Source organism: Silurus aristotelis (genome assembly GCF_946808225.1).
Source record: "Silurus aristotelis genome assembly, chromosome: 8".
Classification (NCBI taxonomy): Eukaryota; Metazoa; Chordata; class Actinopteri; order Siluriformes; family Siluridae; genus Silurus; species Silurus aristotelis.
In genome coordinates, this window is record NC_139581.1 from 29,332,325 (window position 1) to 29,350,607 (window position 18,283).

The following is an 18,283-nucleotide window of genomic DNA, read 5'->3' on the forward strand; positions in this document are numbered from 1 at the left end:
CACAGGGAACACACAAGCGCTAATTAGCTGCTAATGAACAAAGATTTAGGCCGTCAGCATGGAGACGGATTTGAGAAAGAGACTTATTCAGAACGTTCACGGAAGTGCAAATGCTTTTGGAGAGAGAACTGAGAACTCTGAGAGAGTTTGAGCTTATTATAAGAGCAAATAGAGACTAAATAAGAAATAGGATGATCAAAAAGGAGAATTTTATGGTCAGGTGTCCACAAAATTTTGGGAATATAGTGTAAAAACATGGCATGAACATTCAGTAAAAATTGGAGTAGATCAGAGCATCGCATGATATTGTGTCACATGAGATTGCACGTGACATTGAGACCTTCTTAGAGCCCTTTTTTTGTTTAATACCTGACCTTCAGTTGTATTTTATGCACTTGATTTCTGAGGCGACATTCAAGGTTTAAGGGTCACTTTCAGACACTGGAACTCGAAAGCAGAACTGATTTGTATCTCTGACTCAAACAACATCCGATCGTTTGGCCTCTATGTCACGACGGGCTCGTTGTCATGAAAACCCTCGTTTCCCTCACCGTTTCCCGATCCAGCTGTTTGTTGACTTTGATCTGGCCTGTCACCGGCTCAATGAAGAACTGGTTCTCGCGGTCGCCGCTGACGATGGAGTACAGGATCTCACCGTTCTCCCGGCTGTCGATGTCCTCGGCTGTCACCTAAGCAACCAGACCGACACGTCAGCTCAAATGCCGGAGCAGACTTATTCCTCTTTTTTCTTATCGGGTTGTCGCTATGGTTACCTTGACGACCGCGTCGCCGATGTTGGCGTCCTCCCGGATGATGGCGCTGTAAACATCCCGGCCGAACATTGGTGCATTATCATTGACGTCTGTAATGTTGATGTTCACCATGGCGACAGCCATGAGGGGCGGGCTTCCACCGTCACGGGCCTCGACCGTGAGAAAGTAATCTTTACACGTCTCAAAGTCCACAGGGTGAGACACGGAGATCAATCCTGCAGACGCACACACACAAACACACACACACACATACACGTCTTAAAACACACACTATACACACTACAAAGGTCATCTATATATAGTACTGTACATTCTTCTGTGGGTGCGAAGGAGAATAATGTGCTTTACAAAACACACTGTATGGAGAATAGCTTTAGGATATACACTGTATAGTCAAAGGTTTGTGACACCTGACCATCAGTTTGGAATGGGCTCTTTTCAAACATCTCATTCCATATTTAGTCCCTATTTGCTCTAATAACAACCTTCACTCTTCTGGGAAGACATTCCACTAGATTTCATGGAGATATGTGAGATTTTTTTCAGCCATAAGGGCGTTAGTAAAGTCGGACGCTGATGGAGGTGAGGTGAGAAGGCCTGGGGTGCAGTCAGAATTTTAATTAATTTTAATAGTGATGCAATTTAGAGCTCTAAAGAAGGAAGATCTTCCACTCTAACCCAAAGAAATCGGGTCTTCATGGAGCTGGCTTTATTCACAGGGGAATTGTCATGCTGAAACAGGTTTTGGTCTTCTAGTCATGTCAAGGGAACATTTCAAAGGCCTGTGTCCAAAAACCTCATGTGTGCCTCCAACTCTGTGGTAACAGTTTGAGGAAGAACCACATATGGCAGGAACTGACAGATGTCCCAATTCTTTTGGCCATACCGCGTGTATGTGCAAAGCAATTATTATGGAAACTTTGAGCAAACGTAAGCTGTAAGCTGAAAAGTGTGTGTGTGTGTGTGTGTGTGTGTGTGTGTGTGTGTGTGTGTGTGTGTGTGTGTGTGTGTATGAACGAGATTAAATGCGTGAAGTGGCAGGCGGCTGCGATTTAGGACACAAACGTCCTCGGGCTGTCTATATCTCAGCTTTATATACTGGCTAGAACAGTAAGAGCTGAATTGTATTATAGACTGAAATGTGTGTGTGTGTGTGTGTGTGTGTGTGTGTGTGTGTGTGTGTGTGTGTGTGTGTGTGTGTGTGTGTGTTTGGTCCTATAACTCCTATGGTCAAATTAGCATAGATAAATTTGATGTCCCAGTCATCTTAGCATTTCTAGAATGTTCCAGCAAACACCAAAATAAAGTATGTCAAAAATGTTTATGCGAGATATTTATTAAAAAAAAAATTGTTTAGCAAGCACTGCAAAATCTGTATATAATAACTGTATCGCACCATGAAGCAATCATATCATGCTAACTAAAAAGCTAAATGTCAGGTAAGTGCACTTTTGTTAGCTGACTAACATTAGCTGTAACAGTTTTTCACTTTATCAAATCTTAAGGTTCCATTTAGCCGTCTAACCAAAATTAGCAGCGTTATGTCAAAAAAACATCTCAGAAATCCTGTCAGGTTTGGCAATAAAAAAGAAAAGAAAAATCTCAGCAATCCAGGTTTGGCTCAGGTTTGCTATCTAACAAATATTAGTAGTACAAATTCTGAAAATATTTTTTTTAATCCTGTCAGGTTTGGGTTTTCCATTAGTCAGAATAGACTAGTAGTCTAATAGTTTTCTAGCTACAGGACACTACTATAGTTTGCCACTTAGCATGCTACTGATCTAGCATCTGGGAAACAGCTATACCTGTGCACTTAGACCCTTCATTATATATAGTATGTAAGTATAAGTTTTGTCCTTTCACCTGTGTGTGTTTCGATGCTGAAGTGCCCTTGAGTGTTCCCAGACCGGATGCTGTAATAGATGTCGGCATTAGTGCCGATGTCCTTGCTGTGCGCATGGACACGCAGCACTGCAGTTCCAGCTGCTGCATCCTCGCCCAGCGTGGCGCTGTAATCACGTCGCTCGAACACTGGAGGGTTGTCATTTACATCCAGCACGGCGATCGTGAGGTTGGAGAGAGATGAGAGACGGTAGGGGACGCCTAAGTCAGAAGCCTGTACCACCACAAGGTACGAGGATTGGACCTCGCGGTCCAGCGGGCGCTCCAGAGCCACCACACCAGTCCACTTATCGATGGAAAAGACGCCTTCGGCCGAGTCTACGAGTGAATACACAACTTTGCGGCTCTCACCTGAGACACAAACATAGCACAAGGGAGAAGGTGGTTACAGATCAACAACCGAAACGTAACTAATGAATGTCTGGTTAATTTCTTCAAGGTTTTTGCCCCTTCCTTGGTTGTCCAAAGGCAACCAAGAACCTTGAAGAACCAATTTTTTTGACTAACGATTATATCTTATAACTTCACAAGGGCCTTTCCATATTTTGACTTGTTTTAACACAGGACTGCTTTGGAAAGTTAAAAGACCAACCCAAAGTTGTAATTTCTTGCCAACAACCTCTAAAAATACACCCCCTCCATTTATCAGTAACAGGACATGCTAGTCACTTAGAACTGCATGAAGTCCTACCACGATATAGCGATATAGTATAATGTACTACCAAGAGTCTCCATCAAATAGTAGACTTCAAGACTTTAGACTTCAAGAACAGAATCAGGATTTGCTTGTTGTATTCATTGACTTGTCCAAAACCTTTGTTGCGATGAACAAATAGTTATGGAATAATATCCTCCAAAAGCGTAACTAAAATAACAGTCATCCTTCAGGAGGTAGACGTGTCCTTAAGCAGGATTGGATTCAAGGTATTTTAGTGCGAGTTAACCTGTATCCCCCCGACCAGGCTGTCAGTGTGTGTCATATCCTACTTTATCAAGAGATAAAACAAAACACCAGATTCATCACAGGATTCTGGCTGAACAAAATGAGATTTCATGACGGTACAAAAGCCGCTTCTTGCCACATACCAAGGCCAAGAGGATGCCCATGAAACTGTGTACAAGGAAATAGGGTTGAACTTCTTTAACATACAAAAACCTTTTTTTCGAGGTTTTATTGGAAACCACAGTAATATAGTAGACGTTTTCTGGCAGCATTTGATCAGACCTTAGTGTATTTGGGGCAACTGGGAAAATCTGAACAAACCCGTCACACTATTGACATCATTTCAGCAGATGATTGGCATTTTCCTCAAGGGCAAAAAATGTTATCCTGCAAATGGGATGGTAACACATCCAGAACATTTTACATTCATGGAATTTGGCAGAAGCCCTTATCCAGAGCGACTTGCAACCAAGAAGTTGAGGGTAAATACCTTGTTCAAGGGCCCAGCAGTGCCAACTTGTGGTGGCGGAGGTGATATTTGAACTTGTGACCCTCCGATTCTAGAGTTCAATGCCTTAACCACTAAACTACCAACTCTACAGGCTTTCAACTCCTGTACATCACACCTATCCAAATGTGGTCACTACACAGAAAGGGATCCTGTCCAGATAACTGCTTGCTTCTCCTGGGATAAAAAGGCGGTATAAAAAAAAATGGCCTGCCTCAAGGTGCGCTTGTTTTCGAATGAAATGCAAATGAAAGCCACCAGTGGTGAAAACAAAAGCGATGTGAATGAAGGCATGTAGCTACACTGCAGAGCCAATCGCGCACAGGAACTCATCAATAATTCAGTGCAAGTTCGAAACCCCTATGTGTGTGTTTGTGTGGGTGTGGGTATGTGCGATTCGCACCCAGGTCGGGATCGATGGCATTTAGCTGTGTGAGTAATGCTTTCGCCGCCGTGTTCTCGTAAATGCTGGTCTCGTAGTGGGCAGAGCCAAAGCGAGGTGGGTTATCATTAACGTCCAGTAGCGTGATGGAAACCGTCGCCTCGCACGAAAGCCCGCCCCCGTCTGTCGCCCTGGCAACAAGCGAGTAGCGCTCAACTTTCTCCCGGTCTAATGACGTCACTGTTTTTAGCTCTCCTGCAACACACACACACACACACACACACACACACACACACACACACACGTCATGATAGATAGACAGACAGATAGGCAGATAGACAGACAGATAGATAGATAGACAGACAAACCTGTGTAAGGATGTATAGTGAAGTCCTCAGCCCCGCCCCCTGACAGTGTATACTGTAGTTGTGCGTTAGACCCGATGTCTGCATCTGTTGCCTTCACCCTCAGGATCTGATTTCCTATGGGGATATCCTCTGAGATCGATGCAGTGTACACCACCTACACACACACAAATTGATACACAAACAAATGAAGCATAGATACATGGAAATAAAGTAAAATGTTTGTTAGTGTGCGTTGGTGTGTGTTGGGCATATTGGTGTGCATTGGCGTGTATTGTTGTGTGTTAGTGTTTGTTGTTTTTGTGTTGGTGTCCGTTGTACATTAGTGTTTGTTGGTGTGTGTTGTGTATTATTGTGTTGGTGTACTGTATGTGGGTGTGTTGATGTACACCGGTGTATGTTTGTGTGTTGTGTATTGGTGTGCATTAGTGTGTGCTAGTGTGTGTTAGTGTGGGATAATGTTTGTTGATGTACATTGGTGGATGTTATTGTGTGTTGTGTATTGGCATTCGTGTGTGTGTTAGTGTGTGTTGGTGTCTGGTGGTGTGTGTTAGTGGTTTTTTTTTTTTTTTTTGTACATCGCTCTGGATAAGGGCGTCTGCTAAATGCCACAAATGTAAATGTAGTGTGTGTTGTTGTCTGTTGGTGTGTTAGTGTGTGTTGGTGTGTGTTAGTGTGTGTTGATGGGTATTGGTGTGTGTCGCTGTTCATGTCTCACCGGGTCACACACAGGGCTGTTGTCATTGGCATCATTGACAAGCACATGGACGGTTGCCATGGCAACATGGAGGCCGTCTGTTGCAGTGACGTTGATAACGTAACGCTCTTGCTGCTCGCGATCCAGTGGCCGCTTCACATACAGCTTCCAATCAGAGGAGAGTAAACTCAGGGCAAACACATCGCCACGATTACCACCTGCATGTCGGGAAAGAAACACACTACTTAACTAGTCATATGTGTAACTAGTTTTGTAGCTAATCATATGTATACCTAGTCATGTGTGTCACTAAAAGTCTTGTCGCTAGTCATACATGTAATCAGTCTTGTTGTTACTTATATGTCTATCAAGTCATACGTGTAGCTAGTCATTGGTGTAGCTACTCTTGTGGCTAGTCATGGGTGTAACTGGATTTGTGGCTAGTCATTGGTGTAGCTACTCTTGTGGCTAGTCATGGGTGTAACTGGTTTTGTGGCTAGTCATGGGTGTAGCTAGTCTTGTGGCTAGTCATGGGTGTAGCTATTCTTGTGGCTAGTCATAGGTGTAACTGGTCTTGTGGCTAGTCATGGGTGTAACTGATCTTGGGGCTAGTCATGGGTGTAACTGGTTTTGTTGCTAGTCATGGGTGTAACTGGTATTGTGGCTAGCCATAGGTGTGGCTAGTCTTGTAGCTAGTCATGGGTGTAGCTATTCTTGTGGCTAGTCATAGGTGTAACTAGTCTTGTGGCTAGTCATGGGTGTAACTGATCTTGTGGCTAGTCATGGGTGTAACTGATCTTGTGGCTAGTCATGGGTGTAACTAATCTTGTGGCTAGTCATGGGTGTAACCGGTATTGTGGCTAGTCATGGGTGTAACCGGTATTGTGGCTAGTCATGGGTGTAGCTATTCTTGTGGCTAGTCATAGGTGTAACTGGTCTTGTGGCTAGTCATGGGTGTAACTGATCTTGTGGCTAGTCATGGGTGTAACTGGTATTGTGGCTAGTCATGGGTGTAACCGGTATTGTGGCTAGTCATGGGTGTAGCTAGTCTTGTGGCTAGTCATGGGTGTAGCTATTCTTGTGGCTAGTCATAGGTGTAACTGGTCTTTTGGCTAGTCATAGGTGTAACTGATCTTGTGGCTGGTCATGGGTGTAGCTATTCTTGTGGCTGGTCATAGGTGTAACTGGTTTTGTGGCTAGTCATAGGTGAAACTGGTATTGTGGCTAGTCATGGTGTAGCTATTCTTGTGGCTAGTCATAGGTGTAACTGGTCTTGTGGCTAGTCATGGGTGTAACTGATCTTGTGGCTAGTCATGGTTGTAGCTAGTCTTGTGGCTAGTCATGCATGTTACTAGTCTTATAGCTAGTCATATGTGTAGCTAGTGTTATAGCTAGTCATACATGTAACTAGTTTTATAGATGGTCATATGTGCTGCTATTTAAACATCTACTTAGTCTAGTAGCTTGTCACGTGTTCTAAGTCATACATGTAACTATTAGTTCGACATATGCATAGTAAGTCAAACATGTGTCTAGTCTTGTAACTATGTATGTAGACATGTAGCTAGTTGTAGTTAGCTATATGGGTAGCTAGTTATACTGTACATGTAACTAGTATTGTAGCTAGTCATATATGTAGCTAGTCATACAAGTAGCTAGTCATACATTTATCTAGTCATACATGTAGCTAGTCATTTATGTGTATTGTAGTTAAACATATGCACAGATGGTTTTCTAGCTAGTCATGTGTGTAATGTTCCTTATTATTATTCAAATTTGTAAATAGTTAATACATTAATTTTACATTTCTAACAAAGAAAACCGGGTAGAAAAGCAGGTACAATGTAGCTTTCTGTCTCACACTCATCTCACAGTTTATCACACACACACACACACACACACACACACACACACACACACACACACACACACACACACACACACACAAAAGTAGCTTCTGCCAGTCTTGCCAGGCTCATAATACCAAATTGTAATAATCAAACATTTTATTTTCATTTACAATATTACAGTCAAACACTAATGAGCAACAATTTATACACACACACACACACACACACACACACACACACACACACACACACACACAATGACAGAGACAGAGGAAAGAGAGAAAATGAAAGGATGATGGATAGAATGAATTAAAAGAGAACACAGTAATCTGAAACAGTTGGCTCAATAAGTGCTCAATCAGAGTGCTCTTAGGCAGATATGTACACACACACACACACACACACACACACACACACACACACATACACACATTTATCTAAATAAACAGTGCAATTTAATTCTGTTGAAGGCAAATAACACATAGAAAGGATTTTGTCAATCACTTTATTGCCTCTTTTCCTCCATCGCTCTTTCTCTCTCTCTCTCTCTCTCTCTCTCTCTCTCTCTCTCTCTCTCTCTCTCTCTCACTACATCTCATTCACTTATTCACACAATCTCTCTCTCCTTACTATTTATTTATTCACACAATCTCTTTCTCATATTCACTTATTCACACAATCTCTCTCACTTTCTTTTGTATTTATTCATTCACACAATTTCCATCTCTCTATCGCTCTTTTATTCACTCGTTCACACAATCACGCTTTTTTTTCACTCCCTCACACATCTCTTTTTCTCTTACTCACTTTTTCCAACCATCTATCTTCCTTTTATCCACTCGTTGCATGATCTCTCTCTTTTTGTGTTCACGTGTTTGCCCAATCTCTCTCTTTCTCTCTCTCCTTTACACAATCTCTCTCTTTCTCTCTCTCCTTTACACAATCTCTATCTTTCTTCCACTCACTCACACAATCGCTCACTCTCTTTTATTCTCTCTTTCTTACTGTTATTTGCTATTTAATCATTTTCTGCTTTTGAGTCAACAAAAGCGACGTCATCCAATCACCACACACACACACACACACACACACACACACACACACACACACACACACACACACACACACTAAAGCAAGCAGCCTCTATTTCTCATTTACTGCATTCTTATGAAACACACAGGCAGAGGTCAGGCAGAGCATGGACAATTCAAATCGAAACAATCTGAAATGATAAAATGAGGTCTATTTATTACTCACACACACACACACACACACACACACACACACACACACACACACACACACACACACACACACTCATTAACCTTTAAATCAACATGTATAACCTTATACTAAATTATCACTGTATATTAATAACTATAACATAATGAAATGTGTGTGTGTGTGTGCGCGTGTGTGTGTGTGGTTGCGTGTGACTAAGAACAATTAAATCATGAGCTCTATACTCTGTAGGGAATAAAAAACAGGGTGTGAAAAGATCAGCGTGTACATGGGCAGCTGCAATAGACGAAGCCCCGCCCTTCAATAAAAAATACAAGCCGGTGATTGGATAACACAGTTTCATCTTTCTTAATTTATTATGTTTTTTGATATGTCATTCAGGAAGTATCCATGCAGGCGCGCCGCCAAGAGCGGACAGACTTTACCAAATGGAGGTGCGTCTGCTCTTACTAACTGTGTTGATGTTCGCGAGATGCAGTCATTGTGCTTCGGTGCACCTTCTGTCTAGACGATTTACAGCCGGCGTATTTATGGTGGTAGCTTTTGTTTATTCCGCTTTGTTTATTATCAAAACGGTGCAGCCAAATGTACGGGGACTTCCGCCTTTCATAACCCATATGCGGTTCCTTAAACCTTAGACCCAAACCTCTTCCAGCAAAAAAGCCAGCTCCATGAAGATCTTCTATTCATGGGTTGGAGTGGAGGATCTTCCTGCTATTGAGCTCTAACCCTCAAACCTATTGAGATGAATGTGAATGTTGACTGCACCCCAGGGCTCCTTACCTCACCTTCATTAATCCATGACTTCCCTACCACCCTTGTGGCTGAACAAAATCTTACACATCTCCAAAAAAAATCTAGTGAAACAGTTTCCCAGAAGAGTGGAGCTTTTTAGGAAAGCAAACGGGGACAGCATTGATCAGATGTCTACAAACTTTTGTCAACCACATCAACCTTATGGTTTTATGTGCTCTGAGGTGGTGGTTCAGTGGTTAAGGCTCTGGGTTACTGATTAGAAGGGCGAGGGGTTCAAGCCCCGGTATTGCAGACTGCCACTCTTGGGGCCCTTGAGCAAGGCCCTTAACCTTCTGAGCTCCAGGGGAGCTGTATCATGGCTGACCTTGCACTCTGACCCCAGTTTTTATGCAAAGAAATTCCTTTTCTTTCTTTTTTCTCTCTCCTTTTCTGATCACCACAGAGATTTGAGTTGCCTGTCAAACCAAAGCAGTCTGGCTTGGACCAGCTCTTCCTCCGGGCTCTTTCCCATGGACAAGAAAATTGGGAACTCGGGTTGTTGGTGCCTCGTTTGAGAAAATCCCAGCTAGAAAATCACTGGGATCTTCTCAAATGAGGTACCAACAACCCAAAATCACACTTTTCACCCATTCTGGTGTCTTTTGCAGATGCCCTGATCCAGAGAGGGTAAGGGTTAAGGGCCTTGCTCAAGGGCCCAGCAGTGGCAGCATGGCATTCCTGGGGTTTGACCTTGTGAACTTCCGATTCCAAAGCACTGAGCCTCCACCTCCTATGAACCGAACCCCTGTGTTATTTCCAAACTCGTAAGCAGGGAAGCAGGTGTATCTAACAAAGTGGCCTTTGAAATTGGTGCCCAAGAGGTTTTTTATTTCCTGTCCATCTCGTCCTCGTCACTTTCTCACTGCTTGTCTCTCTCTGTCGCTCAATCTATCACTCTATCACTTCATCTCTCTTTTGGTCATTCTCCATTATGTGTTGATATTGCACTTCTTTCTGGAAGAAGTGAAGAATCCATTAGTCAGAATTTGACCTTTGAGTCTGTCTGAAACCGGAGGGATTACGAACTTTAAAAGAAAGAGAAATGGACGTAAAAGATGAGAAATAAATGAAAAAAAAAAGGTTCATAGTATCCGAGGATCATCCCAGGCAATACATATATATCTACATAGAACTGTAATTCTCTCTCTCTCTCTCTCTCTCTCTCTCTCTCTCTCTCTCTCTTTCTCTCTGTGTTTGTGTGTATGTTATAAAGTGGAAACTTTATATAATGACATTCAGAAACTGTTTCCAGCTTAATTTTAATTTTGCTTCAGAAAATGTGTGTGTGTGTGTGTGTGTGTGTGTGTGTGTGTGTGTGTGTGTGTGTGTGTGTCCAGGAACTCATGAATTATAAACCATGGGAGCTCCCAAATGCATTGTCATGAATTTCTAAAGTGATATTCAGACTGCACCTGAGAGAGAGAGAGAGAGAGAGAGAGAGAGAGAGAGAGAGAGAGAGAGAGAGAGAGTGTGTGTGTGTGTGTGTGTGTGTCCTCGATAAAGAACTCCCCACCACGCAAGACATTTTTCAAAAACCTCTAACTCTATTTGACAGTGTGTGATGAGGCGCACAGCTGGTTCTTACGATGTGGTTCTTTCGTATACAAATTAATAGAAAGCTCATCGTGGCTGCGTGTGTGTGTGTGTGTGTGTGTGTGTTACTGATTTACTCTTCATTTCCACAAGTCAAGTGTGTGTCTAGATTTCCAAAACTCTGAGTGCACTACAGGGACTTGTTTCGGTTTCATCATTTTATTTCTTTTTGAATCTATGATTCTTCTGAGCTAAATAAACAGTTATATTTTTCTACCACTAGGGGGAATCTGTGTTTTGCTTCCTTAGAAAAAAAAAAACCCAGTTTGTGTTTATGTCCTTAGGCAGGCAGGATTTTTTAAATCAGAATTTACACACTCCTGTGCTAAAGCCTGTCTTGTCGAAAAGGATGTTGCTAAGACCGAGGTGTGGTTTAGAAATACAGGATAAACACACCCCTAGTACCAAAAATGTCTTTGCACCCGGTCAGAAATCATTCTGCTATAAATATTGCATTGGCAGCAAAATAAAATCACAATAGTACTGAGAAATGTGAACCTTGAAAGCCTTGAGGATTTCTTTTTTAAAGGAGTTGTCCCCTTTATAGGTTTATCTACTGTACCTTTATAATGTGCAGAAACATGTTGACTAGAGTGACCACATTGAGCTTTCAGAGCAAAGCCTTTTCTCTGGATGAATTTGAAAACGGCATTGAGCTCTAAAAAAACGCTCTGCGTCCACGCTTTCGTTTCTAATCGTTTCCCTAAAGTTGCTCATCCATACTGAAATGCTTTTAAAAAAAATGCTCACGTCCTGCACTGCACATGAGCATACCCTCAGACGGTTCGATCTGCGTCATTTCCGCCAGACGTTTATTTACATTCAATGTAAATAAATGCAATGACTGTTCTTGAAAAGCTATACTTTTATAAACAAATCCGATTTTGCATGATATCGTGTTATTTATATAACCCATGTCCTGCACACAGATACACATGTTTTTTTTTATCCCTCACCTGTGATGTGGTAGGTGACCAGACGGTTGCTAGGAGAGCTGTCATCATCACGGGTGTTTAACACAGCAACCACTTCTCCGGGTGCATCGCTTTCCCGAACACTGCCATAGTACTGAGGTTGCAGAAACTCAGGCATGTTGTCGTTCGAGTCACCGACTACTATGGCAACCGTCGTCGAGGACGACAGACTCGCTGGGTCACCGAGATCGAATGCCCAGACTGTAAGGCTGTGGACCGGGTTAAGTTCATGATCTAGGCCTTTTAGGGTTGAAATCCAACCAGAAGTGCTGTCAATTGTAAAATAGCTCCCACTGTCCTTCAAATCCTCACTTCCTGAACCCAAAAGCCCTGGTGGAGCGAGACTGTATGTCACCTGACCATTGGCTGACCAGTCAGGATCCAATGCGAGCACCTGTAGGATCCTAGTACCAGCAGGAAGTCCCTCAGTGATCGAGGCTTCGTATGTATTTGATTCAAACGCTGGTTTATTATCATTTACATCCAGAATTTTTACCTCTACGTCTACGACAGCAACTGAGTCTATGAGCCCTTGCTGAAGGGTTGCAGTTACTTTAAAATGGAACTCGGGCGTCTGTTCACGGTCCAGTGGCTTTTCCAGTTTTATAATCCCGCTCTCCTTGTCCACAACAAACACCCCATCATTATTGCTTTCCACAGTCTGACCGATTACAGCCGAGAAACTAACAGGCAAAGAGCTCTGTCCACGCTGGCTCTGCAAATGCACTGTTCCTAGTGTGGAACCAATCGGTGTGTCCTCTGGAACTGTAAAAGAAAAGTGTGGCTGGCTGAAGACAGGCAAGTGGGCATCGTTTGAAAGAACATGAATGTAGACGGAAATGAGAGCATGGCGGACTGGTACACCACTGTCCGAGGCTTTCACGAAAAAGGACAACACTGACCCTTGAAGGGGACTGAAGTTTCCCTTGGTAACCACCCAACCACTATCAGGGTCTATATCCAGCAATTCTGTGACCTGGACACTGGCTTCACTGTATAAGCTGTAGCTTATCTCTCCATTGAGCCCCTGATCAGCATCCCAAGCCTGCACTTGTGTCACTAAAGAGCCAGTCTCAACTGCTGCCCGAACGCTAGCACGGTACTCTGAAGCATCAAAGAGCGGGGAGTTATCATTCTCATCCAGCACTGCAATCCGAACATGGCAATACGCAGTCCTTCCTCCTGTGTCGACTGCCGCAATGGACAGCACAAATTCATTTTGATCTTCCCGATCCAATCGCTCCAGAGTTGTTATCTGACCATTGCTATCAACACTAAATAAGTATCGTGGCACATCCGAGAGCAAAACGTACCGCACGTCTCCGAATGGTCCAGGATCAGCATCTTGAGCCCTAATCATTATGACCTTTGACCCAGCTGGCATATTCTCTCGCACTTCTGCTTCATACATGCTCTGAGTGAATTGTGGCGTGTGGAGATTAGCCCATTCAACGTGTATGTGCACTTGTGCCGTGCTGGTGAAAACACCATCTGAAACACTCACATTCAGGCTGATGGTGGGTGGCATGCGTTGTGTGCGCCGCTGTCCACTCAGAGTCAGAACCCCTGAGGAAGCATCAAGGTCAAAAAGCAATCGCTCATTTCCTAGTACCAATCCATAATGTAGTCTGTCTACATCCGACTGATCTGCATCAGATGCCTGAATGCACATGACAAAGTGCCCTTTGGGTGCAAGTTCATAAACCGAAGCCTCGTACAGTAGCTGATTGAAGACTGGAGCGTTGTCATTTGTGTCTGTGACCTGAACTGTGACCTGCACCTCAGTGCTAAGAGGAGGAAAACCGTTATCAGTTGCTCTGACGAAAAAAACATAGCGCTGGATGGTTTCGTGATCGAGAGTGCGGGCTGTCAAGATCAGCCCACTGCTACTGTCAATGTGGAAGTGGTCCGTGCTGTTGCTACGGTCCGGGATGATCTGGTATCGAACTGCTGCATTTTTCAAAGAGTCTTTATCTGTCGCTTGTACCTGCAAAGCAGGCGTTCCGATCATGGCTGATTCGGAGATGACCGCTTTATAAACCGGATGTTCAAAAACAGGTTTGTTGTCGTTCATGTCTAAAACTGTCACTTCAACATCTACCTCTGCTCGAGCGCCTGTGAGGCAGTCTGTTGCCCTGATGATCAGTTTGTGAACGTAGTTGGACTCAAAGTCCAGAGAGGCTATAACACTGATGATGCCAGTGTCAAACCCTATGGAGAAAAGACTATCGGGGTTGCCATGTGTGATGGTGTAGAGGACATTCTGACCTTCAGGACTGCTGGCATTTATTCCCAAAATTGGTGTGAACACTGGCACATCCTCGCTTATTTTAACCGAGTAGAATGGGCGGTCAAATACAGGCATTGCCCGATTGACAACAGTGACGGGGAATGTGATAGAAGAGGACAAGGATGGTGTGCCGCTATCACGAGCAAAAACTAGGATTTGGTATTCCACACTAGAGAGGTCAGCGTCAAAGGCTTGGCGTAATCGCAATTCACCGCTAATACGGTCCATTTCAAAGTGTCCCAGCTCGTCCTGCAGGAAATAGCTGACTTTTCCATTTAGACCTTTGTCGCTGTCCACGGCAGTAACTCGGAATATGGACACCCCCGGTTCTGCCTCTACTTGTACTGCTGCATAATATGGAAGTCCAACAAAAATGGGTGCATTGTCATTGACATCTGTGACACGTACACGAACAAGCGCCCTTGCAACACGCAACCTGTCTTCCTCTCGACTTGCTTGCACTAGAAGACCATAGTCCTCTTTTTCCTCTCGGTCTAAGGCTACTCCTATTGTCTCTATAGCTCCAGACGTCGGACGAATTCGAAACCTCCCACCAGAGTTTAGCAAAGTGTAACGTAGTGGCTCATTCAGTTTGTTGCCAAGAGCTGTAACTACGGCGACTGTTGTCACATTTGCATTGTTCTCCTGAATGTAAGCGTTGTAGATGTTGTACGTGAAAGCTAGACCACTGTCAAGTGCCTCACGCACAAGAATGGTTACTAGAGCCGTGCTGGAGAAGCGACCGTCTGATACACGGACGTTAAAACGGAAACGGTCTTTGCCAAAGGTGCTGTTTTGGACCGTGATTAGCCCAGTGCTTGATTCTACAGCAAAGTGCTCCAGATTGGTGTCAGCCAGTGAGTAGACGAGGTCAGATTGAACGTCTCCATCGGGATCTGAAGCAGATACCCTCAAGGCTTCCACTCCTTCATAGGTAGGAAGCAGAAGAACAGCTTCATAGAAATCCTGGGAAAACTGTGGGGCACAGTCATTAATGTCTTGCACTTCTATGGTGACTTGTGCAGGATGCTCAGCGGAGAGCTGTAGACGTCCACTGTCCCTGACACTCACGTGAAAATGGAATGTAGGCGTTTTTTCATGGTCTAACTGAGCAATAGTTCTAATGGAACCGGTGCCGGAATCTACGCTAAAGAAACGTCTGGCATTCTCCTCCTGGATCTGATAAACTAACAATGCGTTATGATTCCGATCTGCATCCGTTGCACGGATAACCAAAGGCTTTCCTGATTCACTCAACACCACACTGTTTAGCCCCGCCCCCTCGCTGATGTCACCTCGGTAATGTAGCTGCTGGAACACAGGTGCGTTGTCGTTCTGGTCGAGCACAACAACCATTAAGGTGGCATTGGATGACTGTCCGGCCATGTTGGTAGCCGTGATGATTAGCCCGTAGGAAGAGACTGTCTCGAAATCGAGCGCTTTCTGAGTCGTGATCACGCCACTGTACTGGTTAATGCGGAATGTCCGTCCTCCATTGCCGTGCCGAATTTCATAGGTTAGCGTGGACAAACTGAGAGCTGTTATCGTGGTTACTGACGTTCCAATCGCAACACCTTCAGCAACCTCGGCCTGGTAGTCGTTTTGAAGAAATTTGGGGCCTGAATTGTCTGAGAGTGTCACGCCAATGCGTACAACAGATGTTGAAGATAGAACAGGCGAGCCGTGGTCCGCGGCTTTTACAATTAACACGTAGTGGCCAATTGTGGACAACTCCAACTCACGAGCCACTGAGACAATTCCCAGAATTGGATCGATCCGGAATGTGCTCCCAGCATTCCCTGTAGACACGGAAGTGTAATATTAGTATCAGTTGTATTAAATTGTGTAGCTGAAAAATCAATTCTGATTGGTCGGTAGCTGGCAAATCATTTTGTGTAACCGTGGTTTGTTTAGTAGTAGTACGTTGCTGTTTCTATGGTAACAAGTGTACAGGTATACAAGTAATGCAAGCTGGATTATGTTTTATTACTTCTATTTAACTTGGAGAGATTAAACACGTGTGTGTGTGTGTGTGTGTGTGTGTGTGTGTGTGTGTGTGTGTGTGTGTGTGTGTGTGCTGTATCATTACCTGATTCTATACTGTAGCTTATCTGGGCATTCTGGCCTTTGTCTTTATCCAAAGCCGTTACCGTGACGACGGCGGAGCCGAGTGCTGCAGATTCGTATACCTGCCCGTCATACATGGGCACGGTAAACTGGGGGGCGTGGTCATTCACATCCTCTACACCAATGAGAACGCGCGCAAGACTCCGTCTGTAGGGGAATTCCTGATCTTTCACCTGGGATGAAGAAAGAAAAATAGAAAGAAAGAAAGAAAGAAAGAAAGAAAGAAAGAAAGAAAGAAAGAAAGAAAGAAAGAAAGAAAGAAGGAATAGAAAAGAAGAGTGAAGTAGACATAAAATAAGTATAAGCACATTTTACTGCCTCTGTGAAACAGCAACAGACAGCAATCACGCACACACACACACACACGGGCAGGAAGATAATATCTCTCGCTGGATTACAATAACACATTTCATCTGTTTCACAGGCTGCAGGAATATTTATGAGGTGCACACACACACACACACACACACACACACACACACACACACACACACACTTGGAGGAGCACTGAAACAAAGCGAGTGTGATCAGATCGATAATTAGATTGCTGTGCCGGGAGACGACATTAATACACACACACACACACACACACACACACACACACATGTACGCTACTGCCAAGGTACACACAGCCGCAAGTGAGCAAGGGATAAGAAACAAAATAGAGAATTAATGATGGAAAAAAACTTGTGAGAAAGAAGAAGAGAAAAGCAATGAAAAAGAGAAAGAAAAGAAAAGACCGATAAAGAGGGAGACGGAGGGATGTAGAAAGCGAGCTATAAAACCGAGAGACAGATAAGAGTTTTTTGTCCTTTTTTTTAACCTCCGATAGAGACAGAAGGAGGACGACGGGGACGGGGGAAGAAGGGAAGGAGGGCGCTAACGGTCTGCATGCTAACGGGTCTGAAGAGAAAAGGCTGATTTTGGATTATTGTAGTTTAATTAGTAGCTAGTAGATCGTATTTATGAGATTAGCACGGGTAAATCCTGACTGGAGGCACGCACAAAAAAAACTGCGTCGGAACGCGTAGCTAACATTTTAAAAACTTTGTGTCATTGCGCGTTGTTGTCTATCGGGACTGTCGAGGAAGTGTGGTGTAGCATTTTACAAAAATGGCTGCCCCTCCTGTGAAAGGCTGATTAGCTTAGCTGCTATTAAACACATTCCACAGTAAGGACAGCCATTTTGTAGAATGCTACAACAACTGAAAACAGACTGATTAGCCTAGCTGCTTGCTAACAGACAATTTACAGATGTATTCCGCAGACGTAATTGGGACACCGGACTCCTCTAACCGTTGTGCGTCTTGTCCAAAAATTTTTGCAAAGTTGGAGACACACAATTGTATATGACGTCTTTGAAAGCGGGAAACTTAAACTGTCCCTTCACTTGAACTAGGAGACCCAAACCTGTTCCAGCATGATGATGCCCCTGTGCATAAAGCCAGCTCCATGAAGGTATGGTTTCCATGATTTGAAAGATGTAGATGATCTCCTTAAGAGCTCCAACCCTATTCCTTTGGTATAAATCTGAACTTTGACAGCACCCCAGGCCTCCTCACCTCACCTACATTAGGACCTGACTTTACTAACCCCCCTGTGGCTGAATGAATCTCCACATCTCCACAAATCTAAATAGAATCTACTGGAACATCTTCACAGAATAATTGCGGTAATTATAAAAGGGAATGTGGAATGGGATGTTCATGAAGCATATCTTATGATCAGGTGTCCATATAAAAGGTTACCATGACGGAGAGGACGTGCTGCGTGTTAGTCTCATGATCCAGGCGTTGCGCAGTGTACATGTGACCGGTGTTTGCGTCAACGCGGAACAGGCGC

The 18,283-nt window shown here is 43.8% G+C and overlaps 1 protein-coding gene across 1 annotated transcript in view; it reads right to left on the minus strand.

Annotated features, from left to right (window-relative positions):
• The window catches only part of fat3a (FAT atypical cadherin 3a), a 92,476-nt gene that overhangs the window by 14,965 nt on the left and 59,228 nt on the right, over positions 1–18,283 (minus strand). Inside the window, 9 exon segments of the mRNA XM_083549065.1 lie at positions 552–689; positions 774–988; positions 2,637–3,026; positions 4,530–4,763; positions 4,877–5,030; positions 5,592–5,788; positions 12,007–16,113; positions 16,404–16,614; positions 18,190–18,283. The exon segment at positions 18,190–18,283 is cut by the window's right edge and continues 182 nt beyond it. Of these exon segments, the coding sequence (XP_083405191.1) occupies positions 552–689; positions 774–988; positions 2,637–3,026; positions 4,530–4,763; positions 4,877–5,030; positions 5,592–5,788; positions 12,007–16,113; positions 16,404–16,614; positions 18,190–18,283 (5,740 nt within the window).